Here is a 27,932-nt window from a genome sequence, read left to right on the forward strand (position 1 = left end):
GAGATGAGGTCAGCCCACAGCTGCGCAAGCCAGGGGGCCCCAAGCCCAGGCAGCCCAGGCAACTCCATTGTGGTAGGGAAGGAATGTCAGAAATGAGCTGAGAGGCAAATAAAACACTTCCAAGGCTGTAATTTCAATGGAAAAACAGCAGGCGGCTGTGCCCAGGGGTCCACGGGTTGCCTCTGTCTTGCAGGCAGTGGCGGGGAGGGCCGGCTGAGGAGGGGGCCAGAGGCTGCCGAGAAGTCCCACTGGGGTGAGACCTGGCCAGGGTAGACCTCCAAGACAGGCCCACCAGGCAGGAATGCCAGTGGAGACTGGACACTGCGGCCCAAACAGGGAGAGGCCGTGTCCCAGGGTGTCTGACCCCGGGGGCAGGACCTTCCCTCTCTGTGCCCCCAGGGAGATACCCAGCTCCCCAGCTCTGCCCCCTCTACAGGCCTTCAGGCACCACCCCCCAGTGACTGGCAGTGGCTGGAGGGGGCATCACCCTCCTGCTAATCCCCCTGGGGCTGCGGGGTGTCTAAGAAGGAAGCTCCTCAGAGGGTGCCCAGCCCCCTCGGTGGGTGATCTGCCCGCCTCCCCAGGAGCTCCCACTCCCGCCCCGTTTCCTGCCCCGGGGCCTTGGCACCTGCTGTTTCCGTTGCCCATGAGGCCCTCCTGTCATTATTCCTGTTTTACCAGACCTGCTGTGAACTGAACAGGACTTGGCTCCCCAAAATCACGCACAGCGATAAATCCCCAATTCTTCACATTAACAGGCAATGGATTAATGCTAATGGGCGGTGGATTACCGATTACCGTGGAGACTTGATTTAATTATGGCGGTTACCAGGGGGCCCAGTGGGAGGTCTTGGGTCCCAGAGCTTGCCCTGGAAGGTGGCTCTCTGAACAGGGTTGGTTACTTAAGCTGAATCCCGCCCAGCTTCCCTCCCTGCTTCCTCGTCCATCCGTGGTGTGGGCCATCTGTCCATCTGCCAGGCTGATCTTGAACGGGGGGAGTCTCTGGAGTGTGACCTTTGTCTTCATCTCTCGGGAGTCACAGTTAAAGTCTCGAAAAGCTGACTCAGACAAGATTAACTCACGCCTCGGCCTCAAGTCACAGGGGTCTGTGGCTCCCCAAACCCTGATCTCCTTGAGGGCTGTAGGCACAAGACAGTGCTGTATTCTGTCTGCACCTGCTCATCGCAGGGGTCTCAATAAATATGGAAATGGGTGTCTTGGGTGGAGAGACTGAAGGAGGCCTAGAGGTGACCCAGGGGTTAGAGCTGGGCCCAGAGGCCGCGTCTGGGCATGGGCCCTGTGCCTCTCCTGAGCTCTGGCCTCCAGGGAGTCTGAACTGAACCCAGAGGCCAGCCAGTGCGGCTTCAGGAGGGAGGGCAGGAAGGAGCGGTGAGCGCTCCACACTCAACATCTCGGTCAGTCTCCAGAACAGTGCTGAGGATTCCTGTTTCACAGATGAGGCAGACCAAGCTCAGAAAGGTTAAGGAATGAGCCAAAGGACACACAGCAGAAGTACCTAACAAATCAGCAGTTGGACAGCCGAAGGGAGTGGCGAGGGGCAGAAGAGGGAGGAGGGGGAGAAGAAGGCTGCAATTCCACTTCCAATCCAGCTTCCTGCTACTGTGCACCCTGGGAGGAACAGATGACGGCTCAAGTAGTTGGGTCCCTGCCACCCCTGTGAGAGACCTGGACTGGGTTCCCAGCTCCTGCTTTGGTCCAGCCCAGCCTCTGCTGTGGCAGGCATTTGGGGAGTAAACCAGTAGATGGAAGAACTATCTCTCTGTGTCTCTATGCCTTTCAAATAAATTAAAAAAAAAAAAAAAAAAAGTCAAAGGAAAACCATTTAGTCCTGGACTCTGGGACCTGCCCAAGGCTGCAGGTCCCACCCATGTCGCAGGCTGACCCCCCACCCCAAGACAGCCTGGCTCCTGTGTCCCTGTGATAGCAACCCTCACTCTGCTCCTGCCTCTGACTCAAAGCGCTGGCCCCATCCCATGGTTTTCTAGGGCTCTCAGCTCCTGCAGCTGTAACCACAGAGACTTCCCTCACCGGGGAAGTAGAAGGGACACGCAGCCGAGAGTAATTAGCCTTGAAGTCAGAACGGCCTGGATTTGAACCCCAGCTCTCGGTGCCGGGGAAGCCATCCAGCCTCTCAAAGGCTCGGCTGCCCATCTGTAATATGGGGACGATCCCAGCAGTGCCTCCCCCTAAAGCTGAGATGCGGCCAGTGTCGCGGCACAGGGAAAGACGCCATCGGTTGCCGGCATTGGAAGGGTTCTTAGGAAACGGGAGCTGGTATTTTCAGCTCATTCTGAGGCTCCCAGGATCCCCAGGAGGGGCTCCCTACCCCCCACTCCCAGCCACTCAGGCCCGAATCTAAGAAACGGCAGCTCTAGAGAAAAAGGCAACGCCTGGGCTCCAGCAGGGACCCCCCACACACACACGGAGCCCAGAAGAACCCCAGAGACCCGTGGGACCCCACTGGCAACCAACTGCATCTTAAGCTTCCAAATGAAGAGTTCCTAAGCTGGAACAAGTCTCCAGGGACCTGGCAGTCCTGCCTCCAGCTAGCAGACTTCCTCAAACAGTCGTGCTCCCAGGGCTTAAAAATACCCGTCACGGGGAAGGAGTGCCGGGCCTAGCGGTTAAGACGCCCCTGTCCCACATCACAGTGCCTGGGGCCGGCTCCCAATTCCAGCTTTCTGCTAATGCAGACCTTGGGAGGAAGCAGGGGATGGCTCAAGTGGTTGGGTCCCCACCACCTACATGGGAGACCTGGACTGAGTTCTGAGCTCCCAGCTTTGGCCCAGGCTTAGCCTTAGCCATTGTAGACATTTGAGGAATGAACCAGTGGATGTGAGTATTCTTGCTCTCTTCTCCTTAAGTTAAAAAAAAAAAAAAATCCCACAACATCCCTATACCAGAGATGGCAAACCACCCTCCATCAGTTGTTGATGACTGTCTGGGAGTGCTGTGTTGAGGAGGATCCTGAAGGAACTTCTTAGCTCAGAGCATGGTGAGTCGTTAGTAAGGTTTGCCGTGGACCTGGGAAGGGACGTGTCAGTACCCTTTCCATTCATTTGTCATGCCCAGTCTGACACTCCACCGATCATAAGCTTCCCGAAAGCAGAGGATGAGCCCTAACTGTGTGCCCCGTGACACAGGCCTGACGTAGGCGTTTAGCTAATGTTTGCTCTTCCAAGCCTTACATTTTGCAGGTCATCCCTGCTATCCCGCTGAAACATCTTTTGCTGCGGTGGAAGCTGTCCTAGGCGGAGTCCAGGAAGGTTCCCGGTGTGTCTGCACACAATCCAGGCCCTGGGCTCCTAGATAGGGGGATTCTCACCGGGGAGGCGGGGTGGGGGGAGCCAGAGGGTATGGTGGGTCGAACATGTGCATGTGGTAGGCCGGCGGAGAGTACACAGGCGGGGGTTCTTCATCCGAGCTATCGGGTTCCAGCGTTCTTTCCAAGACCTAAAGCAGAGACAATGGGAGAGAGAGATTAATAACCCTTCCTCGAATTTCAGTAGCGTTCAGACAAAACCGAGCGTGGGTGAGGCTGCGTGCCGAGGGAGCTGCGCAGGGCTGAGGGAGTGGAGGTGGATTCGCTGCTGCTGACCCTGGGAGCCCCAGCACACTCAACAAACAGGAACTCACACGGCCCCAAAACAAAGCTCCCAGCAGCATTGTCCATCGAAGAGAGCTTGACACAGGCAGGACAAACTCGCAGGGCTAGACGTAAGGCCGCCACAAAACACACCAAACACTGGAGCAAGGGAAAGGGTTTACTGGGGAAACCCGACAGGCCGGAGGGAAGGGGCAAAGAAGGAAAAGAGGGAGAAGGAGAGTGTAAGAGAAAGAGAGAGAGAGAGAGATCAGGAGACAGAGAGAAAGAGAACCGTGTGTTCAGGAACAGGTCCTTTTAAAACTTTGCCAGGGGCGGGCAGGGAAGTAGGAGCATTGAATCCCATTAGGATGGGGGTGGGGGTGACACCGGTGGTTGGGCCATGTGGCCACCTGGCTTCCAGCAATGGCAGTGGGGGATAGAGCCTAGGATGGTGTCAGGACTGTGCCATTTTACTAACACTAGAAGTCAGCGTGGTGTGAACTCTGTGGGGCGCGTGAGGACGACCAGGGGCCCTGGGGCTCTAGGGTCTGTTGATGTTGTTTCTTACCTTTCTTTTTTTAAATATTTGTTTATTTATTTGAAAGGCAGTGAGAGAGAGAGAGGGAGGATGAGAGAGGAAGAGAGAGAGGTCTTCCATCCATTGGCTCACTCCCCAGATGACTGCATCATTTGGAGCCGAGCCAGGAGGAAACCAGGAGCCTGGGACTCCCACATGGGAGCAGAGGTCCCGAGCACTTGGGCCATCTTCTGCTGCTTTCCCAGGTGCATCAGCAGGGAGCTGATGGGAAGCAGAGCAGCCAGGACTCGAAGCAGCACTCATATGAGATGCTGGTGTGGCAGGCGGCGGCTTAGCCGGCTGCACCTCGACACGGGCCCCAGTGCTGCTTCTGGACTTGGGTTCTGGTACGGAGGCAGAGTCACTCGGGAACTTCACCAAGCCACATGCTTAGGGGTCTGGGCTCTCTGCCGTCCCTGGCCAACTCTGTGGTGGGAACATCGCTCATCCCCTCTCAAAGCACTTCCATGCCTATGATCTCATCTTAACCTCAAACAACCTGGCGAGGAAGGGCATGGATCATTACTTCCATTTCACACATGAGGAAGCTGACCCAGGCTAAGTAATATGCAGGAGCCACACTGTCTTTAGAACTGAGTCTTCACCTTGAACCTCAGTCTCTGCAGCAAAGGCCTCCCCTGCAGGCATGGAGCCTGCACACCCAGGCTGCATCCTCAGGGTGAAGGGGGGCTAGGGCGTCCCCAGGGGCCTGCTGACCCTCCTGGAGTCCTCGTTCATCCAGGAGCCAGAAGGAGGGGCAAGGAGGGGTCAAGGCTGCGGTTCCTGCTACACAGCCTGACCGGGACCCTCCCCCAGAGGCGGCCACTGACTGGGAGACCCCTCATGCCGTAGCCCAACCAGCCCACAGCTTAGCAGCCTGCTCCCCTCTCTTCTCTGTCCAGGCCATAGAGCACGGGAGGGGCTCAGAGGCTGTGAATTGGCCCAGGGTCCCCAGGTCCCACATTCCATCCCAAGTGAGTTTGTAGAAGTCACCACTGAAGCTGCCTCTCTCTGCTTCTGGCTGTGCAAGTATGGGCTGGGCCAGGCTGCACTGGCTGGCCCAAGTCTGCTCTGAGATCAGCCATGCCCTGGCACACGGCGCCTTGTGGGGATACCATGGTGGGAGGGCGGGTGAGCGTGCACATGCAAGCATGCGTGCACAGGCACACACACACACACACACAGCCACAGTGGTGCTGTGTATACACACAGCCAGCCCGACCCGAGGAGGCCTCCCGCCCTGGAATGCATCAACGTTTTCTTTTGAGGCGGAAAGTATTTAAACAGATGCTTCTGCAGGAAAAGAAGAATGTAGTGCTTTGCAGGCCACTGCTCTGCTCTGCCTACCCTGAATTTCCACAAGAAGGGGGAAAAAAAGTGGGGCGGGAGTTTGGCTCAGAGATAAGTCCGGCTTGGGATGCCTCCATCCCATATGAGAGTGCCTGGGTTCAAGTCCTGGCTACTCCACTTCCCATCCAGCTTCCTGCTAATGCACACCCTGGGAGGCACTGGGTGATGGTACAGGTGCTTGAGCCCCAGTGCTGGAGGCTCCTGGCTGTGGCCTGGCCCAGCCCTGGCTGTTGCAGCCATTTAGGGAGTGAACCAGCAGATGAAAGATCTCTCCCTCTCTCTGTCACACTTTGCCTTTCAAATAAGTAAACAGATCTTTTCTAAAAAGTAAAGAAATAAAAGAGAGGGCACTGGGCTTGGCTCCTGTTCACTGCGGAATCGGGTGCCTGCAACGGGACAGTGGCCCAGCGCCCCTGGTGCGTGGAGAACTTGTGGCTGCTGCCCTAGCCCCCATGCATGCCCCATTCTGCAGCCCTCTGCTCTGAGGTGCATGGTGCCAAGCTGGGGCCTCGGGGCCACGGTGGCCACCCTGTTCACACGGAGGCTGGTCTGCGTGAGATGGTGACAGGCAGAGGAGCGCTCCCTTGGGGCTGTCCCCAGAAAGAGGTTTTCCTCCCAGCACTGCTGTGCAGTCGGCCCCCAGGGCCACAGGAGGAGGCAGGGCAGCTCCTGGGGCTGCAAGACCAGCCCTTCTGAGGCTCAAGGAGAGTGAGGAAGGGCTAAGGAGGCAGGCGGCTGGTCAGGCAAGTACCAGGAAGGCAGATCCCGAGTCCCACAGAGAGTGCCCCCCCCCAGTCCCGCCTCCCCTGCCTCTGTCCCCCGCCCCCACCAGCAGGGAGGTGGTTCTTCTGGCTCTAAAGGTGCTGAAGTTTTTGAGGCTGTGGCCTCCTGGCTTAACTCGCTGTGGGTGATGGATGCCTGCCAGGTGCTCCGGGGGCAGGGTCTGGGCCATGGATCTGACAGGAGCTATTTCTCTGCGGCAAGGATACCCCTCAGGCCAGCCTGCCATCCATCAGCCCCGGAGAGGGGGCTTTTTCTAGTCAGCAGTTATTGTCATTCCAGCTGCTGCTCATAAATTTTCTGAAGCACTTTCCGCTGGCTCAGGACTGCCTGCCTCTGGGCCCAGGCGGCGCTCCAAGGTGGGGGCTGGGGAGACAGCCGGGGGAGGTGCAGGGCGCTGGGCAGGCGCTCCATCTGGACGCAGAAGAGAAGTGTGCACCGAGCGCCCCTGTAGGGGTCCGCAGGGCTGTGGGGGCTGGGGGCTGCAAACAAAGGCAGAAATGTCCTCCCTGCCAGGCTGGGGGCACAGACCCCACTGCAGGAGGGGTCAGAGCTGCAGACAACTCTCCCTCTGGCTCAATCTGCCAACCCTCCCCGCCCCCACCCCCTTCAGGCTAATCAAGGCGGATCCCAGGAGTGGTCTCCTAGGGAAAGACACTGAGAGAAAGCTCTGGTTCATTCCCCAGATGACTGCAACAGCCAGGCTTGGGCTAGGCCAAAGCTAGGAATCGAGAGCTGAATCCAGGTCTTCCACATGGGTGGCAGGGACCCATCACCTGCTGCCTCCCAGGGTACGCCTTAACAGGAAGCTGGAAGCCAGAGCAGAGCTGAGACTCGACCCCAGGCACTCAGATTTAGGATGCAGAAATCTTCACCACTAGCCAGTGCCTGCCCCATCATCTCTTCTAATCCTCACAAACTTCAGGTGGAGGCTTTAATCATCCTCATTGACTTAGAAACCTAGACCCAGCCCCACCCATCAGTCAGGCCCAGCCCCGGCTGTTGCAGATATCCGGGGAGTGAACCAGTGGATGGAAGATCTATGTGTGTGTGTGTGTGCCTTTCTCTGTGTCTGCCTTCCAAATAAATAACACAGATAAATAGCTTTAAAGAGAGAGAGAGAATCCATTTCACATGATGTCACTCAAGATGGCGCCTGGTGCGACAGGTCAGGACAGTGGAGTGGAGAGAATCCCACCGCAGGGTCCTGGTCCAGGTGGCCCTGGCAGCATCAACCTCTCACTGGCAGACTGTGTGTGCCCCACAGGCTCTGTACCACGCGCCCCAGAGCCTGTGGGGACTGGGGCGCCAGGTGCGCACTGCCCTCTGGGAAGGGGTGGAGGAGGACTGAGCACTGCCACCAGTGGGCTGGCCTCCTTTCCCGCAGCCACTTCCCTGGTACCACAGGAGCAGGACCGCGCCGACACAGCTTGCTACGCGGCGGTCGGCTGGATGTAGCTGGCAGATTCCAGGGTTCTCCCCGTCCTGTAGGGACACTGCCCTTTTCTCTACGGTGGGGCCTTGGCAGCCTGGCCGGATCCTGGCAAATGACACCGGGCCACCTCCCTAACCCGCGGATCACTGCCTCTGCTCTGAGCCCTCCCTCCTATGAGCTGTGGCTGCCCTGTGGCTCTTCTCTCTTCCTTCCAGGCTCCAGGGGAGCTGGCCCTTGGCCTGCAGCCCCCCCCCCCCCCCAACACACACACTCCAGGACACCACGCTCTGGACACTCACTGCCTGGCTCTGAGGACAGTGAGCACTGTGCCCTTCAGCCAAGGTGCACTTCCAATGGTTCAGGAGCCTACTCTTGAAAAATGCACACCAAGGACCTCTGGGCCTGGAACTGGGCTGCAGGCTGTTGGGGTGGGGCCCCGGCCCCTGCACTTTTAACAAGCTCCTTGATTCTGATGTCCCCTGAGTGGATGCTCAGCAGCTGGTAGAGACTGCGAGATTTCTGCTCATAAATACAACCCCGGACTCATGAGATGTTTTCCAAAGGCAAGGAGCGCTGCTGGGAGCGAGGACCTAGCCGAGGGCGTGACCCAGCCCCGGGGAGCTCTCGGCCGGCCGTGGCCTACCTCCGGGGGGATGCTGTCCTCCGAGTCGGAACTGTCTTCGCAGGTGCCGCCGCCACAGCCCTCCAGGTTCATCTGCAGCAGCTGGTCGATGGTGGCATCCACGGCGCCGCTGTTAGCGCGCAGCACGCACTCGATGATGTCGTAGTCCATGTTGGGGAACATGGTCTTGAAGTCGTCCATGGCCTGGTTGAACTCGAGGCGGCGCACCTGGCGGGCCGGCCGGCTGTTGTTGAGTTCCTGCGGGGCCGCGGCCGCTGCGGAGCCTCCCCCGCCGCCGCGCGCGCCACCTCCGCCACCGCCGCCGCCGCCGCCGCCGCTGCTGCTCCGGCGGAACAGGCTGGTCATCTTGCCGAGCCGCTTGGGGAGAATGTTTCCAGCGGCCGCGCGGCCCCTTCCCCCGGGGCCCCTGGGCCCGCGGCCGCTTGTGTGCCCCGCGGGCTCCGGTGGTTCACTCTTGCGCCTCGCTTGCCAAGCTTGGATACGACCGGGGCTGCGGGTCAGGAGGTTACGGGCGCGGGGCCCCGAGCGGCCCTCGCAGTGCAGTCCTGGCGGGGCGGCAGCATGCGGGCCTGCGCCGGGCTGGTCATCCGCACCGCGGGCCCATCGTGCGAGGCTGCAGAGACCGTCCCACCTGAAACCAAGGGAGACAGAGTCAGGGGCGGAGGCCAAGACAGGAGTGCGGCAGAGCGGCGGGGTCGCCAGGAATGTGGTAGGGAGGGGCGACCCCCGCTGCGCCTAGGGAAGACCGACCCACCGCCCTCTGCTGCGACAAGGCCGAGCAGCCCAGTCCCTTACTTGCACCTCGGCGCTCCCACAAGCCAGGGCTTCCTCTGGCGGGGACCATCCCAGCACTCCGTGGCAACCCACTGAGGTCAGTGTTAGCAGCCCCATTTTGCAGATGGGAGAAACCGAGGCACAGCCACACACGAAGTAGAGGAGCTGGGATCTGAACTCAGGACCTGTGGCCCCTGAGCCCACCGGGCATGCTGCCAAGGACCCCTGAGGGCCTGATTGGCCAGGAGGGGATCTGGACAGATGTCCCAGCTCTCTGGTCACCGGCACCATCCAGTCCTGGCTTTCCTCATCTTCCCACATCACTGCCCCCACATCACGGTCCCAGAGCACCACTGAGGTGGCTGTGCTGAGTAAAAGGGCTCCCCCAGCATCTCCAGAATCTTCCAGCTGGAGAGAGCAAACCGTGTCTATCCACAAAGAGCCCCAGGCTTCTTGGGGAGTCCCTGTTCCCACCCCCAAAGCATGTTGCCTGCCCTAAAACTCAGTCCCCAGAGCTGAGAAGCAGCAACCAATAGGGAGGCAGAGTGACTCGAGGCTCACCCAGCATCGGGCTGACGTATTTTATTTATAACAGACACATAGTTGTTTTTATAAAACACTGAGCATCCTTCCATATTAAAAAAAAAAAAAAACTACAAGTTTCTTCTCAAAGCTGTCCTGAGAAATCACATATAGCTTAAGTCTTGTTCTCATTCCCACCGACACCAGTTCCCCTGCCCCAAGCAACCCAGCCCCAGCCGCCAGCACCAAGTGTCCCTGGAAAGTCAGCTACAATTAGGGCCCTTAATCTGCCCCCAGAAAACCAAACCACGCAGCCCACTCAGAACTAGGCAGTAAGTCACTGTCAAGCATTTATCTGGGGCCAGCACTGTGCAGCAGCAGGTTAAGCCGCTGCTGGTGGCTTTCTAGTTCAAGTCCTGGCTGCTCTGCTTCCAATCTAGCTCCTTGCTAATGCTCCTGAGAGACTGGAGGGAGATGGCCCAAGTACATGATCAAGGGTGGAGTTCCAGGCTCCTGACTTCAGCCTGGCCCAGCCCCACCAGTTGTGGCCACTTAAGGAATGAGCCAGTGGGTAGATCTCTCTCTTTCTCTTTGCCTTTCTCTCTGCCTTTCATATAAATAAAAATAAATCTTTCTTTAAAAAAGGTTGCATTTCTGTTAGTGCAAACAATTGAGGCTGGAATGTATCTAAAGAACATCAAGTTCTGACTTTCTCATGCTCACTACCAAATTTACAGTTAATTTTGTGACTGGTAGGAGAGTGGCAGCTGTATTTTAAGAGACAGTCATAGCAAAGGACACTCTTCAGTTTGACAAAATAAGTGCAAACACTTGGGGTCACCTAGCACTTGGGGTCACCATCTCAACAACTGACAAACACTGGTGTGAATGCATCAGCATGACCTCCCAGAGGGGACCCTGGGGCCTCCATCTCCCCACTGCCGCCAGTGGTTCCCTCGGCTCCTCAACATTACCCAGGGCCTCAGACTCCCCCAAGGGGCTTCAAGCACCACCAAGCTGCAGTTCCTGAGGGAGACACACTGTCAAGGGCTCCTGTTCTGGGGTCTGCCGGGTGCCTGCCCGGAGACATGGATGTGTCTGAGAATAGGAAACTACACGCATGTGGGCTCCCTATAGACACCTGCTGGATACCGAGGTTCCAAAAACAAAGTCCCTGCTGCCCCTGAGCAAAACCTAACACACTAGTGTGTCTACACCCGGATGCTTCTTCTCCACACACACTGAGGAATGATCAAACCAAACACCCACCTCTGCAGCCTGGGCTCCCACTCAACAGCACCGTGGCCATCTTCACACGTTAGAACGCTCAGATCCACGACACCCTTTTCACGGCCTGAGTAGTATTCTGCCAACTAGGGGGAAGAGGGTCTGTTACCCAGCTCCCACTACCCTATCTCCTCCCAGACGAGCAGGTCACAGTGCAGAGAGGCCAAAGCCATTTCACAAGGAGACACAGTGGGGTGACCTCCAATGATCGGCCCACGCTGTCTGTCATGAGAAGGGAAATGGGGAGGTGGCAGAGTGTGACCCCCAACCCAGACACCTCAGAAGGTCGCAACAGCCAGAGGCACTGCAGCCCAGGACACCTCTTCCACGGATCCCAGGTGCTGAGACCTGGAAGACATCACCTTGTGTGTGCACCGTGATGTGGGAGCGACGGAATGTGACCCCAGCTCCGCAGGCTGCTCCACATTGCAGATGGGCAGCCTGAGACCCGAGACGAGCAGAGCAGTGCCCAGGACACAGCAATGCCGACTTCTCCATTGGGGGTGGTTTTGGGGATGAGGAGATGGCGGTCAGAGATGGTGACCTGGGGACGCAGGATTGCAGTTACAGAAATATCCCTTCCACAGGACTCCCCCAAAGCCAAGCTGGCAACAACTAGCACCAGGTGGGGGGCCGTGAGGGCCCCAGTTCTCAGAGGGCTGCCCCCTCCCCTTGCTAAGCTCAAGGGCAGAGTCTGAGGCCAGGGCCAAGGTGTGGCAAGTGCCTGGGGGCAGAAGGACTGTCCTCAGGGTCAGAGCCACCCATGCGAGGCTGCCTTTTGCCACTGGTACTATGCTGAAGGGAAGAATTAAGGCAAGGGGCCAGCATTGTGGCACAGCAGGTAAAGCTGCCACCTGCAACACCAGCATCCCATATGGGCACCAGTTTGTGTCCCAGATGCTCCACTTCCAATCTAGCTCCTTGCTAACGTGCCTGGGAAAAGCAGAGGAAGATTGCCCAAGTGTTTGGGCCCCTGCACCCACATGGGCTACCCAGTTGTCACTCCTGGCTTCAGCCTGGCCCAGAACTGGCCATTGCAGGCATCTGGGAGAGTAAACCAGTGGATGGAAGGTCTCTGTCTCTCTTTCCGTCTCTCCCTCTCTCTGTAACTCTGACTTCCAAAATAAATAAACAACTCTTTCAAAATAAAAAGAAGAATCTACTTCCTAAGAGCCAAAAAAAAACAAGTAAGGCTTGTGGGGCTGAGTCAAGAGCCCGAGAAGCATGGCCACGTGTGCTCCAGGCTCGGGAGCCTGGGCCCAGCCAGAGGACGCTTCTGCAGAGGAAGCGTGCCCCAGACAGCACAGGGGGAGGCTGCTGGCTTCGTCCCTGAGCTGGCTCTGGGGCCCTGGGCAAGGCACGCCACTCTCTGAGCTCTGCCAGACAACCCCTGGCCCACTACTTCTGACAGGGGAAGCAAGCAAACCCGCCGAGCCTGTCAGCCCTCTCTCAAGGCACTCCCCCAGCCAGTGCTGAGGGTCATCTGGGGACCAGCAAGCAGAAACCCCACACCTGTCCTCCACCAGGTCCCAGGGAGCCAGGCCCAAAGCCAGGCCTCCACCTCCCTGGGAAAGGAATCCAGGCCTGGCCGGGGGGCGGGGGGGGGGGTGAGGGCAAGAGGCCAAACTCCACCCCAGCATAAGTGCAGGGCCAAGACCTGAGTCACTCCCAGCCTGGCCGGGTCGGTGGGCAAGCTGACCTCACTCAGCCTTGCCCAAGGTCGTCCCAGCAGCCTCCTGCGTTTGTGGGGCCTGACCGTGAGGCCAGGACAGGGTTCACGTCTCTGAACCCCCTTCCTCATTTATAAAAGCAGGAAGAGCACCTCCTTGGAAGGAGAGCTGGGTGCTTTGAGCACAGTAAGTGCCCAGTGAGGCAGGTTCCTGTGCCTGGGCGACCTTGTCCAGTCCCGGGCTGTAAACACCGTCTGCAGGCTGAGCGCTGGCTCCCAGATCTCTCCCGCGTGCTCTGACCTTGCCTGTGATCGCTCCCCTCACCCCTGCTCTGGCACTGGCAGCCCACAGCCTGGGGCCATCCAGCAACTGCTTTCTCCTTCTCAGGTTCTCTCTTACAGCCTCCTTCCGATCCTTCTCCCCATCTTCCACTCCCCACCACCTCCAAGGCCACATCCCCTGCTTATCTCCTGACTCACCACGGTGCCCATGCCACTCCTGGCCCCTGAGCCCCCCAGTGTCCTCCGAACACAACCCACAGCTGTACGTGGCCCTGCACAGCTCTGCCGTCCAGTCCATTATGCACCCATGAGCACACACAAACACACACACACACACGCATGCAGACAGCACCTCACTCTTCTGCCATCCCAGATCCTCACTGATCCACCAACAAGTCCAGCATGCTCCCATCCTGGGCCTCCAAACTCAACCCTCCACCTCCTGCCACAGCTTCCCCCCACCTCATTCCCCCACCAACACTCCATGCACGTGGCTCCCTTGTCCCCTTCCTCCTGGTTGCTACCAAGCCCCACCTTACTCCATCGCCTAGCGCTCCCTAACCATGCTGCTAGGGCCACTGAGAGACGATGTCTTTAATTGCCATTGCCCATCTCCCGCATGTGGACATAGGCTCCTGAGGACAGGGTCTTTGCCATATTCACTGTGGAGTCTCCAGGACCTTACACAGTGCCTGGCAATGTCAGCAGATCCCTGGTGAGAGGAGGAGCGACGGGGAGGGGGTAGGGGGCGAGCATGGACCATGTTCTCTCCTTGGTTCTGGCTCATCTAGGTGGTGGCAGGCCAGCCCCCTCTTCCCTACACTCTGCTCACAGCAGACCTGCAAGGTACAGAGGCTGAAGCAATGTTCCACTTACCACGGAGCCTGTGGCAGTCCAGGAACATGGCTCAGAGCCTGTGACTGCTGGCAAACAGGCGGATGGCAGGCTGGTCTCCTTGCCCAGCCAGCATCAGTTCCTCCGGTGGGTAGGAGGCCGACCCCCTCTCCGGGCTGATCTGACTTTAAGTTCTGATCTGTCCTAGGAGGATCAGGGCTCCACTCTGACAAGTGGGGTTAGCACAAGAGGCCTCAGGAAGATGTGGGGGCTATGGTGGTCAGAAGTCCCATTCACCAGTACGTTCCTGCTCCCCAGACCAACTGTAAGGGGGGTAGAAGTGCCCCAGAACAACTCTGTCCCTGCACACTCCAGTCCTCCCTGCTCTGAAAATCATCCGGGACCTGGGGACCCCTCTGGGAGTGCTGTGGTCCTCGCCTGTGAGGATCACTTCTTGCCTGAGCTCTGGGCCCAGTCCAGTGGCACCACCAGGCCAGGCCACTAGGTGGTGTCCCAGGGCTCAGGCAGTGGCTGCTCCCAGAAAAAGGTCACACACAGCGGCTTCTCTCCAGTCCAAGAGTGCGCCCCACCCCCACCCTCAGGCCTACCCAAAGGGAGAAGCAGCCCCAGGCCAGAAAGGGTGGCACCACCACCTACCCTCGGCCTTGGCAGACATCACTAATCCATCCAGGTAGTACTGAACTATAGAACCCTTGGCAATAGGGTGCTCTGGGCAACCCCGGGACAAGAGCTGAGGACTGGCTTGCACTGTGCCACCCGCAGGCCCGTCCTGCTGTCCCCTGTGGGAAGCTGCGGCTGGCTCCTTGGTCTCATCGGACAGCCAGAATGAGGGCCTCCAACCCTGAGACCGTATAGCCAGAGCTAAGTCCCAGGGACCGGTGTGGGGGTGGGGGCACGGCGGTGTTAATGGGGAGGCTGCTGGGACACGACAGGGGTGCGGTGCAGGGAAGTCTGCCCATGCTTCTGAGCCGCAGAGGCCACAAGAGGGGGAGAGCAGGAGGCAGAGAGAGGCTCCCGGGGCCCGCGTGTCCGCCTGCGCCCGGCGCGAGCAGGGAGCCCTGACAGAGGCGCCTTGTCCTCCAGCCCCTGCGCGGCCTTGTTTTCTTCCCAAGCTATTAATGTCGCTGCGGCTTCAAAAGCCGGCTGACCTTTAAATGCCACGCCTCCTGCTCCTGCCCAAGATACCGAGCCGGCTAGAGGGAAACAGCCCAAAGGGCCCTAGCTGCTGGGCTACAACAAAGCCAGCCCCTTCCCAGGGGCTGCCCCCCACCCCCTGGGGGCCGCAGGGGAGGGCACAGAGGACCCAGGCACAGCCATTGGAGGAGAGAGGCGAGGCTGGCCCTGTGAGGAAGGGGGCAATCGGGGAGAGACAGACCACTCAGCCACGTGCAGCACACGACCTCACGTTGGCTCCTTACCTCTCAGGGCCTCTCAAACCCTTCATCTGTAAAGTGTGAGGGTTTGATAAAAGGGCTCCCAAAGCTCTGTGCTACAGAGAAGCAGGCGCATGGCTCCCACGCCCACCTCGCAGGACTGCGGCTGGGATGAGAGGCTGCGGGGCAGTACCTGTCTTCCCAGGGCGGCCCCGTGCAGCTGAGCGGGCCGTGCACTGCATGACTCCGTGACCACCCCCACCCCGTCATTTAGTCTGATCTGTAAGGCTAGGGCATTCCTAAAAGAAAAAGAATCTTTCAAACCTTTTCATAAAAGAACTTCTCTAATGTTTCACCTTCCTGCCTCAACACTGGTGGCCAGGTGTGTAACCAATGGGAGATGTAGGACAGAGACCAGAGGAGAGGTTGCAAAGGAAATTAATAAGGTCGCTTCCCTGTGGGTGAATTGGCCCCGTCTTCATCTGTATTCCCAGCCCCATGTATCAGGCTGGGCTGCCATCAGGAAGCCGACTGCCCGTTCCAGCTGCAAAGATCCAAGGTGCAGGGGAGGCCAGTGGGGCCAGTGGGGCTGCCTGTGCAGCCAGCGACAGCGGGGGAGATCCTGGTGATCACCACACAGCCTCCTTGTGCCAGCCGCTGCCCCAAGCGCCTGACATGTGTTAGCTCTTCTCTGCCTTCTCTAAGTCCCGAGGTGCGTGTTACTGCTGCTAGCTCCACATCCCAGACAGGAAAATGAGGCACAGGGCATTTGGCGCAGTGGGTCAGAGCCTGCTTGGGATGCCCACACCCTACATCAGGGTGCCTGGGTTTGAGTCCAGGTTCTGCTCCTGATTCCAGCTTCCTGCTAATGTGCATGCGCCCCAGGAGGCAGCAGGGACTGGATCCCCACCAGCCACGTAGGAGACTCAGCTGGAGTTCCTGGCTCCAGCCTGGCACAGCCCTGGGTGTTACAGGAATTTGGATGACGAACCATGGAAATTCTCGATCTCTGCATCAGTCTCTCTGCCTTGCAAATAAAATGAAAATTAATAGATAGTTCTTTTAAATAAATAAGGAACAGAAAAGTCAAGTAACTTACTCAAGGTCACACAGCGAAGTGAGCATGCTGACATTCGAACCCAGGAGGTCTGATTCTAGATTAAACACTCAACATCCACCAGGCTTGGCCTGCACTCCTTCCTGGGGCCAAGTGCAGAGCTGGGCACTCAGCATGAACACAAAAACTGAACTGAACTGAATCCTCAAAGGGGCAGAGGTGCCTCTGGGGAGGCTGGGATGCCTGGGTGCTTCTGGATTATAAGAGATGGTGTCCAGGAAGCAAGGGCGGAGGAGTCTGTAGGAAAAGCCCCATCCAGAAGAAAAAACAGCCCCACAGCAGTTTCCTTACAAAACCCTCTTCCCCACCCCACCCAAGTTGTCAAGTTGCCTGAGCAACCAACTGTTTTCACCACCACCTGAGCTGGCCGGGGACTATTTCCACAACAATCCCTCTCTCCATCAACAAATACCAGCAGCTCAGCCAAGACACTCAATCCAGCCACCTGCGAGAGATCAAACCTCAGCAGACAGAGGGGCTGCCGCTCCCCGTTGTCCCTCCCCACCCAGGTGCCTGCCACAGCTTGGGGCAGCCCAGGGATGTGCGCATACCTGGGACCCAGTGAAATGGCCCAGACTGGGAGAAGGGGGCCACTGGCAGCTCAGGTGCAGGCTGAGCAGCTGGGCTGGCTCCAGGCATGAGCTCACCTTGGCCCAGGCCCAGCTTCTTTGGAAAGAGGGGCCAGCTGCCCCTCCCTGTACCACTCCCGCAGGCACTCAGGGTGAGGGCCCCTTCACAGGCCGGGCTTGCAGGATGTGGGGCTGAGCTCTGACAGCAGTGGGAGACTGTGTTGGGCCCCTGGGCCAGGTGGGTAACCAACGCCCCATAAGAGCAGGCCCAGGAAAACCAGACTACAGACCCAAGATCAGGGAGGGGTGCTCAGGGTAGGCAGAGGAAGGTCCTGGGAACAGAAGTCCCAACCCTTGCCCCCCTGCCCACCCCACTAACATGCTGCGCACTATGCACCAATTCATGAACCTCACTTCTGTGGAATTAACCTGCAGATACATTTGCACCTGTGCCCAGTGTAGACCTAAAGATGTTCCTTGCAATAACTTAACAGCAGAAGATTAGAAACACTCTAAGTGTCTACTGACGGGAGGGTGGTAAAATCATGGTAAAGGGACAGGTGTTGTGCCTCAGTGGGTTAAGCCACTGCCTGTTGACACCAGCATCCCATACGGGTACTGGTTTGACTTCCAGATGCTTCATTTCCCATCCAGCTCCTTGCTAATGCACCTGGAAAAGCAACGGAAGGTGGCCCAAGTCCTGGGGCCCCTGCACCCATGTGGGAGACCTGGAAGAAGCTCCTGGCTCCTGGCTTCAGACTGGCCCAGCCCCAGCTGTTGCAGCCATTTGAGGAGTGAACCAGAGGATGGAAGAGCTCTGTCTCTCATTCTCTGTTACTGTGCCTTTTAACTAAAATCGAAAAAAATATAAAGAAATGGATGAAGGAAACATCTCTGTAAATTCTTCTATACTTTTGAAATTTTTACTTGTGTTAACAGTAATTTAAAAATAAAATATGCAAATCATCTATAGTGATCATCAGAGCAATAGCATTGTCAGTGATTTATATGTTCCTTTTGCATTTGTTTCTTCATTATTAGTCATTTTTATTTATTTGAAAAGCAGTGCGACAGAGAGAGAGAGAGAGAGAAAGAGAGAGAGAGATCTTCCATCTTCTGGCTTGCTCCTCAGAAGGCCACAGCAGACAGGGTTGGCCCAAGCCAAAACCAGGAGCCAAGAACTCCATTTGGGTCTCCCACATGGGTAGCAGAGACTCCACTACTGGAGCTATCATCCCCTTCCTCCTAACATGCACATCAGCAGGAGGCTGGAATAAAGACATGGGACTCAAACCCAGGCACTCCCATTTGGGATGCAGGCATCCAGAGCACTGGCTTAACTCACTGCCCCCACAACACTGGACCCTTGCATATGTACCTAAATCTATGACAGACCTGAGTTACTTTTTTTTTTTTTTTGCAAGTCAGAGTTACACAGAGAGAGGAGAGGCAGAGAGAGAGAGAGGTCTTCCACACGATGGTTCACTCCCCAGTTGGCCGCAACGGTCAGAACTGCACCGATCCAAAGCCAGGAGCCAGGAGCTTCTTCTGGGTCTCCCACATGGGCACAGGGGCCCAAGGACTTGGGCCATCTTCTACTGCTATCCCAGGCCACAACAGAGCTGGATCGGAAGCAGAGCAGCCAGGTCTTAAACTGGTGCCCATATGGGATGCCAGCAGCACTTCAGGCCAGGGCATTAACCTGCTGTGCCACAGGGCTGGCCCCATTTTTTTAAGATGTATTTATTTATTTGAAAGGCAGAGTTACAGAGAGAGAGGGCAAGACTGAAATCTTCCACCTGCTGGTTCACGGCCCAAATGGGCACAATGGCCGGAGCTGGGCCAGGCTGAAGCCAGGAGCCAGGAGCTTCATCTTCCCCTTGGGCCATCTTCCCCTGCTTTCCCAGGTGTAGCAGGAGGGAGCTGGATTGGAAATGGAACAGCTGGGACTTGAACCAGCGTCCATATGAGATGCTGGCATTGCAGATGGTGGCTTAACCCACTGCGCCACAGTGCAGGCTCCCTGAGCTACTTTCTGATGATGTAGCCATATCTATGAGCACCTGCCATGCTTCAGCACTTTCCAAGCATTCAGCATGCTTTATCTCATCAAATCACACCAGCAAGCACGCATTTATTATACCCATTTTCCATGTAAGGACACTAAGGCTAAGAGAGGTTAAATAACACACATAAGGTCACAGAATCAATGGCAGAGCCAAAATTTGAATCCAAACAGTCTGGCCCAAGAACCCATGCTCTTCCTAACCTCCACCTTATACTATTTCTCTAATTAAAACAAAGCAGAAAAGTTAAAAAGCCAAATGACAATGGAAAAACATTTTAAGAAGAAAGCAAACCCCAGAGCCTCCAGCGCTTGGAAACCTTCGCAGTCCTTAGAATCCCAGGCCTGCTGCAATCCCTCCACAGGTTTCCCTCTGCCGTGCTGCCTCCATGGGAACCACGTGCTGTGCCCTGCCCTGTCGGGGCCCTGCCTGCCTCCTGGTGAAGAGATGAAGGGCCCTGGGCACAGGGATGGCCCAGGCCGCAGCTGTCTGGAGGTAGGACCATGGCCCGAAGGGCCCCCTACCCCGTGCACAGCAGGGCTGGGTCCAACCAGGAAGCTCTTTGAGAGAGGAACCACAAGCTGGAGTTTACTGGCACTGAGTCTGGGCCAAGAGACCACAGAGCCCAGAGGTTAAGTGCAGGGCCTTGGAAGACAGCCTTGTGGCACAGCAGGTGAAGCCACCATATCCCATATGGGCGCCTGTTCGAGTCCTAGCTGCCCTACTTCTGATCCAGCTCCCTAATGATGGCCTGAGAAAGCAGCAGAGGATGGCCAAGTGCTTAGGCCCCCGCCACCAGTGTGGGTGACCTGGATGAGGCTCCTGGCTCCTGACTTCAGCCTAGCCCAGTCCTGACTGCTGTGACCATTTGGGGAGTGAACCAGCAGATGGAAGATCTCCCTCTCTGTATCTCTTTCAAATAAATCTTAAAAAAAAAAAAAAAAAAAAAAAAAAAAAAAAAAAGGAAGAAAGAAAAAGAAAGGGTGTTAGGTCAGGCAGATCTCAGGGACATCCTGATCCTGCAGCCAAAGGGCTTCTTCACATGTAACATGGGGACCCCACGGCCCACACCTCTCAGGAAACACTGTGAGCGGCATGTTGGTGGGGCACCCCCACCCCACCATGGCCATTCGGGAGCGGGCCCAGGAGTCAGCCTGGGGATGTGAGGATCTGGGGATAGTCCACCCTGCAGGGGCGAGCGCGCAGCCTGAGGGCCTCCAGCTCTCAGGCTGGGGCTCTTGAGGGAGGAGCAGGGAGCTGGGCCCACAGCCCCTCTCTTCTTTCCTGCCCGCTCCCTCCACCGGCTAAGCTGTCAAGGAGAGAAGTGATGGGAATATCGCTCAGGCCTAGACCGGCTGGCCTCACTCCCACTGGGGGAGGAGGGGGCTCGGGGCCCTGGGCTGCGGGAGCAGGCAGCGGGAGCACCAGGCCCCTCTCAGAAAGGCAGCTGAGGAATGCAGGCCCAAGCCTGGGGAGCCCAGGAGGCTGAGCTTCCAAAGAGCAGGCAGCAGCTGCTGCAGCAAGGAGGGCCACCCCCCTCAGGGAGCTGGGACACCATCAGAAATTCCACCCCAGCCCAGACAGCAGATGGGATTGTTTAGAGCCACTTTCCACCAGGCCACCCGCCCCCTCCCTCCTGCAGTGGCAGAGCTCCCCTTCCTCTGCCAGAAGCAGCGGGGCCAGCTGCCAGGTGTCCCCTCCCCACCTGCTGCCCTCACTCCACCCCGTCCCCACCTGCCCACACACACACGCTGGGGGTCAGGGGGCAGGAGAAGCCTCCTGTTCTCACTTCCAGGCTGTGCATGTGGCCAGGGGCCTCAGTGCTCGGAGGCCAGAGTTGGGATCTGAACTCAGATCTGCTCCCAGTGCCGGGCCAGGGCTTTCCCCGTGGGTGGCACACACACAGGCCTCTTCCAACACCCAGCTTGTGCACCTGCATGTGCCAACAGGCTCCAGCACCAGCTCGCCAAACCCATTCACTCATCTGAGACCTCACAGCCACAGGACACAGACGCCCTTTTGGGGATCCTTCTTAAACCTTCCCACCTAGGCTAAGTATTCAGTCTACTCCTGTCTGCACCCAACTCTGAAGTTGTGTTTCATAAATTACAGTCACGCTGTCCTGCACACACACACACACACACACACACACACTCTAACGTGCACCAACAGCATCTCACTATTCAATCAGAGTCTCTGGGGTGCGGCCTGGGAATCTGCATTTTGACAAGCTCCCCCCGGAAAGCCCACTACCCTAAAAAATGATGCAGCTGGTTTTAGCTTCCTTAGTAACTACTGAGGGGACCATTTCAGGTCATTTTACCCCCTGGACCTCCAGGTTCCCATGTAGAAAATGGGCAGGGAGGACTAAACGATGTCCAAGGTTCCCTGTGTGTGTGCTCCGAGGCCCCAGCTGGCCCTCAGTGTAGGCACCAAGTTCCACAGCCTGTTCCATCTCTGTGGCAGCCAATACGCACGGCAGGCACAAAGAGCTGCTGTCTGGTGGATTCAGGGAAATCTGGAAAAATTCCTCACCTCTGGCTCCAGGCCGTCAACAAGCGGCTTCTGGATGATCCATGCCACCGCCCCCTCCCCTGAACAGCTATTTCCATCATTCCAGTCCCAGCCCAGCCCAGCCAACCAGGAGTCTGTAAACACTGGGCCTGCACACCTGGGCTTAGTCAACAGCCATCAAACAAAGGCACTGCCAATCACTTCACAAGCCCAAACTTGGGCCTGCTCTGTGCCACCAGCCTGGGGAGTGTGGGTGGGGCAGAGCTAAATGGGCACAGGGGGCTGGGCCTGTAGACAGCATAACCAGAGTGACCCCTGCGGACAATTGGGCAGCAGGGTGTCCAGAGTTCAGGGGTGTGAGGGCAGCACGAGGAGCTTACAGAGCAGCCAGACACATCTCAGTCCTTAGTTCCTGGGGTCATTGTTAAAACATGTTTGTGGGTGGTAAATGTATGAAGCTTGTCCTTCAAACTCTGAATCTCTGGAGGTGGGTCTTGTGGCACACCTGGGTCCCTTAAAGGAGTACCTGGTTTGAGTCCTGGCTATTCTGTGCTTCCAAGTTCCAATCCAGCCTCCTGCCAAGGTGCCTGGGAAGGCAGCAGAAAATGGCCCAAGTGTTTGGGTTCCTGCCACCCACATGGGAGACCTGGATGGGGTTCCTGGCTCCTGGCTTCAGCCAGTCCCAGTTGTCGTGGGCATTTGGGGCCTGAACCAGTGGATGCCTCACTTGCGTCATTCAAATCAATAATTTTAAAAGAAGTTTCTGAATCCTTGATAGTCATGTCTCAGGGTGTCCACAGCCTGGACACGACACGGCAAAGTCAGACTCAGGCTCCCTTTGTGCAAGGTGAGGCTGAGCAACAAATAACTAAGGGGAACAGCAAACAGGAAAGGCCCAATGGAAACACAGCTGAGCGGCGGGAAACGGCTGTGAACTGTGCAGGATCTGCTGACCCTGCCATTTGAAACCCCCAGGCAGATCAGTGTCTCACTGTGACCACACTGACTGCCCACAAGGGTGCTCCACATACGCACAGCACTCAGCAGTGCCCAGTGCCAGGGGAAATCCATGGGCCCATTCCATTCAGCCAGGCTGCAGGCTGGGCCTGCCCTCTGCAGCTGACCACTGACCCTGGCACCACACTGGGCACTCTGCCTACACGGGAAACAGAAGCGGAAACTGAGGCCAGAGAAGTTACATAACTTGCAGGAAGTCTCACAGTGGGGGAATGGCCAGCTCAGGATTCTCTGGGATACCCAAAGGCCACTCTCCCACCACTCACCATGCTGTCATCCACTTACAGTGCTGAAACTCGGGGCCAGCGTCACGGTGCAGCAGGTTAAGCCACCTCCTGCAACACCAGCATCCCATATTGAAGCCCCAGTTCCAATTCCGGCTGCTCTGCTTCCAACCCAGCCCCCTGCTAATGTGCCTGGGAAGAAAGAGGAAGACGCTCAAGTGCTTGGGGTCTATCCACTCGTGTGGGAGACCCAGATGAAGCTCCTGGCTCCTGGCTTCAGCCTGACCCAACCATGACCATCGTGACCATTTGGGGAGTGAACTAGCAAATGGAAGAGCTCTCTCTCTCTGTCTCCCTACCTCTATCACTCTGCCTTTCAAATAAATAAAATAAATCTTTTTTTTTTTCTTTTACAGGCAGAGTGGATAGTGAGAGAGAGAGAAAGGTCTTCCTATTTGCTGTTGGTTCACCCTCCAATGGCCGCCATGGCTGGCGCACTGCGGCCGGCGCACCGCGCTGATCCGAAGGCAGGAACCAGGTGCTTCTCCTGGTCTCCCATGGGGTGCAGGGCCCAAGCACTCGGGCCATCCTCCACTGCCTTCCCAGGCCACAGCAGAGAGCTGGCCTGGAAGAGGGGCAACCGGGACAGAATCCGGCGCCCCGACCGTGACTAGAACCCGGTGTGCCGGCGCTGCTAGGTGGAGGATTAGTCTATTGAGCCGCGCACCGGCCTTTTAAAAAGGAAGTAAACTAATGGACCTCTAGACCTCTACAGGTGTAGAGGTTCACTCAGCCTGGCGGTGGTACCACCTCCAGCCGTCCCAGAGAGGAGAGAAGCGGCTGCAGTGAGTGGGCCAGGAAGCAAGCCAAAGGGGAATAAATGGGGACATCCCAGCTCAGAAGTGAGCAGGCCAGTCCGGCCACACACCCCCTCTGCCTGGAGGGGACCTGGCAGGGCCTCCCTGTCCTGGCCTGGGCCCTCTTTAAGTTGTAGTTCCATGGCAGCCACACCGGGCAGCAGCCAGGGTGAGCCAGGCCAGGCAGGAGGAAGTGGCCACACTCGAAAATCATTAACATGCACGGCTGAGCTTGGGGCTTTGTTCTTGAGCAAGGACTGTAGCATTTCACTTTCAGGAAGGAGCTGGGGAGGAAGGGGCAGGTTTGGAATTGCACAATACCAAGCACAGGCTCAGACACACACAGGTCCCATGTGGAGTCTGCTTAGACAGGCCACCTGCATGGCAGGGCCACAGGGAGACAGGGCGAGTACAGGCCAAGCCATCTCCACCGCTTCTAAAATCAGAGAGGGTTTCTAAGTAGGGATCGCACGGAGGCTTTGTGGTCCAAAGTCTCCCACATCAGGAAGACCAAGCCAAACAAAGCAGCATCGAGGCAGGAAGGGAGGGAAGGGACTCGGGCCAGCTGAGCTCTGTGTCTGAGACAGGAGAGATGTCTGAGATGCCCCACCAGGCAGGCGTCCAGCCCTGTCCCACAAGAAAACACCCTCCGCCAATCCTCCCTGGTGTCCCACAGCCTGAAATACTGGTCTCCAGCTGCTGTTCCCAGCAGCGGCTGGTGCTGGGGTCACACAGCTCCCAGTAGTGGCAGGAAAGGCAATGAAGTGGACGAGTTTCCGGGGGGGGGGGGGGGGGGGGGTCACCAGGGGAGAAAGGTCGGTGAACTGCCAACAAGGAGGAAAAATCTGTTTCTAAAAATGGAATGCAAATGACAACAACACGGGCTTTGGGCAGGCCCAGAAGCCCTTGCACGGTCCCCAGGTCTCTGGGCATGGCCACCCCTTCCCTGTGCACCTTGCAGGGGTCGGCAGGAGGCTGCGACTTCATTTGGCTTCCCTCCTGCACCTCATTAGAGCTTAACCTCAAGGGCTTCAAGGCAATTAGGAGAAGGGGGCCCTTGTCCTTTGCCAATTACAAAGTAAACGGCTCTCCAGGGGCTCGCCCTCCTTTTGGGAGGGGGTCCTTGTGCTCTCAGCTGACCCTCCGCCTTGCTCCCACCCTCTCTGGCTCTGCTGGGCGGCAAGGCACGGCTTGTTCATGGAAGCTGCCTGTTCCGTCCGTCTGTGCCCTGGGACGCCTGGCAGGGGCAGGCCACCCACCAGGTCCAGCTCACCCCCCTCAAAGCTGCTCTGTTTGTAAAGGGCTTTCAGGGACAGGAAGCAATAAACAGAGTCAGGCGGCCAAGACGCAGGGCTGATTATGCAGCTGATGGATTTTCCAGGCCTCTGTGTTCTCTCCCGCCAGCTGCCCGGGGCTCTGTAGAAGATACTGGCCATGGTTGGGCTGGTCCTGGCTTCACGGGCGGCCTTCTGCCAGGCTGAACCAGGTCTTCCTGGGTGTGTGCCGGGACTGTACACCTTGAGAGTCCCCCAGCCACTAAGGAAGACACCACTCCTTCACCCCATGGCCAGCTGCTGGAGTCCAGCCTGCTAGCAACTACAGCTTCTCTCTCTCTCTCTCTCTCTCTCTCTCTCACACACACACACACACACACACACAGCTTCACTTCTCCACCCTGCTCTGAGCTGCTTGGGTGGAGGCAGACTCCTGGTATCCCCAGAGGGGAAGGCATGCCTGGCTGTAGCTGCCTTTTTGCTGAGGGGGTGGCCAGGAGGGTGGCCCTCCTTCCAAAGGAACCTCACAACTCTGCTTAGTTCAGCTGCACTGCGGGCAGAGAGCAACTTGGGAAAAGCCAGGACAGGTGGGGAAGGTGGCTGGAGCTGGGTGGCCTCCTGGGCAACACTCCCACCTGTTCAGGCCATAAATAAAGAGTGGTTTGCAAGAGCAAAAAAGGGGAAACCAGCCACGTGTCTCCCAGTGCCTCGTAAGCTATAAATACCACAGGGGACAGCCACAAAACGGAAGAACATGCAGCCAAGACCCTCGGGTGCCACCAGGGGATCGCAGGAAAACACCAAGTGGCAGGGCCATGTGTACACCATACGGTGTTTGTTAAAATGCCTGAGTGTAAAGGCGCATATTTGGATACACACAAGAAGAAATCAGAATGAGTATGCACCAAAGTGGGAGCAGAAGTATCCTGGGAGGCAGGGTTGTATGAGGGGCCGCTGCTGTTTCCTGCATGCACCTCTGTGTCCTTGGATGTTCTGACCACAAACACGCACTACGCTGCAGCTGACACTGGGGATTTATAAAAGGGCAAAAAGGTACAGCCCCTGTGGAACACAGTTTGGTGGTTCTTCACAAAGTTAAACACAGCATTGGGGCCAGTGCTGTGGTGCAGTGGGTTAAAGCCCTGGCCTGAAGTACCAGCATCCCATATGGGTGCCGGTTCGAGTCCCGGCTGCTCCACTTCCGATCCAGCTCTCTGCTGTGGCCCAGGAAAGCAGTAGAAAATGGCCCAAGGCCTTGGGCCCCTACACCTGCATGGAAGACCTGGAGGAAGCTCCAGGCTTCTGGCTTCGGATCAGCTCAGCTTCAGCCGTTGCGGCCATCTGGGGAGTGAACCAGCAGATGGAAGACCTCTCTCTGTGTCTCTACCTCTCTCTGTAACCCTGCCTTTCAAATAAATAAAACCAATTTTTTAAAAAAATGATTTAAAGAAAAGTTAAACATAGGAGCAGCACAGGGTCCAGTAAATGCATTCATGAGTACCTCCTCAAAGGAACTGAAACAGGGTCTCAACAGACAACTGTGTGTCAGTGTTCTGGGCAGCACGCTTCAGGGCAGTCCACAGGCAGCAACAACCCAGGTGCCCATCAGCAGATGCAGGAACAAACAAAACCTACCGTACAGATTTGGAGCGACGGAATATTACTAAGCCTCAAAACAGAATGAAATTCTGGTATGTGCGATGGCGTGGTAACCCCTGAAAACATTAGGTCACATTAAAGCAGCCAGCCACAAAAGGACAAATATTACACAGTTCCATCTATTAGAAGTATCTAGAAGAGGCACATTCATCAAGACAGAAAGTAGGAGCCAGCCCTGTGGCGCAGTGGGTAAAGCCACTGCCATTGGTGCTGGCATCCCACACAAGCACTGGTTCAAGTCCTGGCTGCTTCACTTCCAGTCCAGCTCCCTGCTCATGCACCTGGGAAAGCAGCAGAAAATGGTCCAAGTCCATGGGCCCCTACGCCCATGTGGGAGACCTGAAAGAAGCTCCTGGTTCCTGGCTTTGGATTGGCTCAGCTCTGGCCATTGCAGCCATTTGGGGAGTGAACCAGCAGATGGAAGACTTCTCTCTCTCTCTCTCTCTCTCTCTCTCTCCCTCTCTCCTTCAAATAAATAAATAAATCTTCTTTAAAAAAAGTTGACTAGAGGTATCCTGAGGCCAAGGGGGGCACATAGGGAGTTGCTGTTTCATGGGAACAGAGGTTCAGTATGGGATGATAAAAAAATAGAGCTAGGGATGCTGATGGCGATGGCCATAGCAATGTGGATAAATTGAACGCCACTGACTTGTCCATTTAAAATGGTTAGAATGGTAAATTTTATTCTAGGTAGAATTGGATGGGAAAGCCGGCGCCGTGGCTCAATAGGCTAATCCTCCACCTTGCGGCGCCGGCACACCGGGTTCTAGTCCCGGTCCGGGCGCCGGATTCTGTCCCGGTTGCCCCTCTTCCAGGCCAGCTCTCTGCTATGGCCAGGGAGTGCAGTGGAGGATGGCCCAGGTGCTTGGGCCCTGCACCCCATGGGAGACCAGGAAAAGCACCTGGCTCCTGGCTCCTGCCAGGATCAGCGCGGTGCGCCGGCTGCAGCGGCGGCCATTGGAGGGTGAACCAACGGCAAAGGAAGACCTTTCTCTCTCTGTCTCTCTCTCTCTCACTGTCCACTCTGCCTGTCAAAAAAAAAAAAAAAAAAAAGAATTGGATGGGAAAGAGAAGGAAGAGAAGGGAAGGGGAAGAAAAGGAAAGAGAGGGCTGGCACTGTGGATTAAAGGTTATGCCTCTGCCTGCAGTGCCAGCATCTCATATGGGCATCAGTTCAAATCCTGGCTGCTCCACTTTTGATCCAACTCCCTGCTAATATGCCTGGGAAAACAGTGGAAGATGGCCCAAGTGGTTGGTCGCCTGCACCCACATGGGAGACCCTGATAAATTTCCTGGCTCTAGGCTCCTGGATTCCACCTAGCCCAGCCCTAGCCATTGCGGCCACTTGGGGGAATGAACCAGTGGATTAAAGATTTATCTATCTCTCTGCCTCTGTCTCTCTCTGTTTCTCTCTCCCTAACTTTGCCTTTCAAATAAATAAAATAAATCTTAAAAATAAAGAAAGGAGGCTGGCGCCGCGG

The 27,932-nt window shown here is 56.9% G+C and overlaps 1 protein-coding gene across 3 annotated transcripts in view; it reads right to left on the bottom strand.

Moving 5' to 3' along the window:
- CUEDC1 (CUE domain containing 1) overlaps nucleotides 1-27,932 on the bottom strand; it is an 88,986-nt gene that overhangs the window by 18,945 nt on the left and 42,109 nt on the right. For all 3 annotated transcript variants that reach the window (XM_070060924.2, XM_051824825.3, XM_051824824.3), the window contains exons 2-3: nucleotides 8,393-9,023; nucleotides 3,347-3,474 (exon numbers count right to left, since the gene is read on the bottom strand). In XM_070060924.2, the coding sequence (XP_069917025.2) occupies nucleotides 3,347-3,474; nucleotides 8,393-8,737 (473 nt within the window). In that variant the 5' untranslated portion in view covers nucleotides 8,738-9,023. The remainder of the gene's footprint in view (nucleotides 1-3,346; nucleotides 3,475-8,392; nucleotides 9,024-27,932) is intronic.

This window comes from Oryctolagus cuniculus, chromosome 17 (genome assembly GCF_051225735.1).
Source record: "Oryctolagus cuniculus isolate XC-2025 breed Fujian yellow rabbit chromosome 17, ASM5122573v1, whole genome shotgun sequence".
Lineage (NCBI taxonomy): Eukaryota > Metazoa > Chordata > Mammalia > Lagomorpha > Leporidae > Oryctolagus > Oryctolagus cuniculus.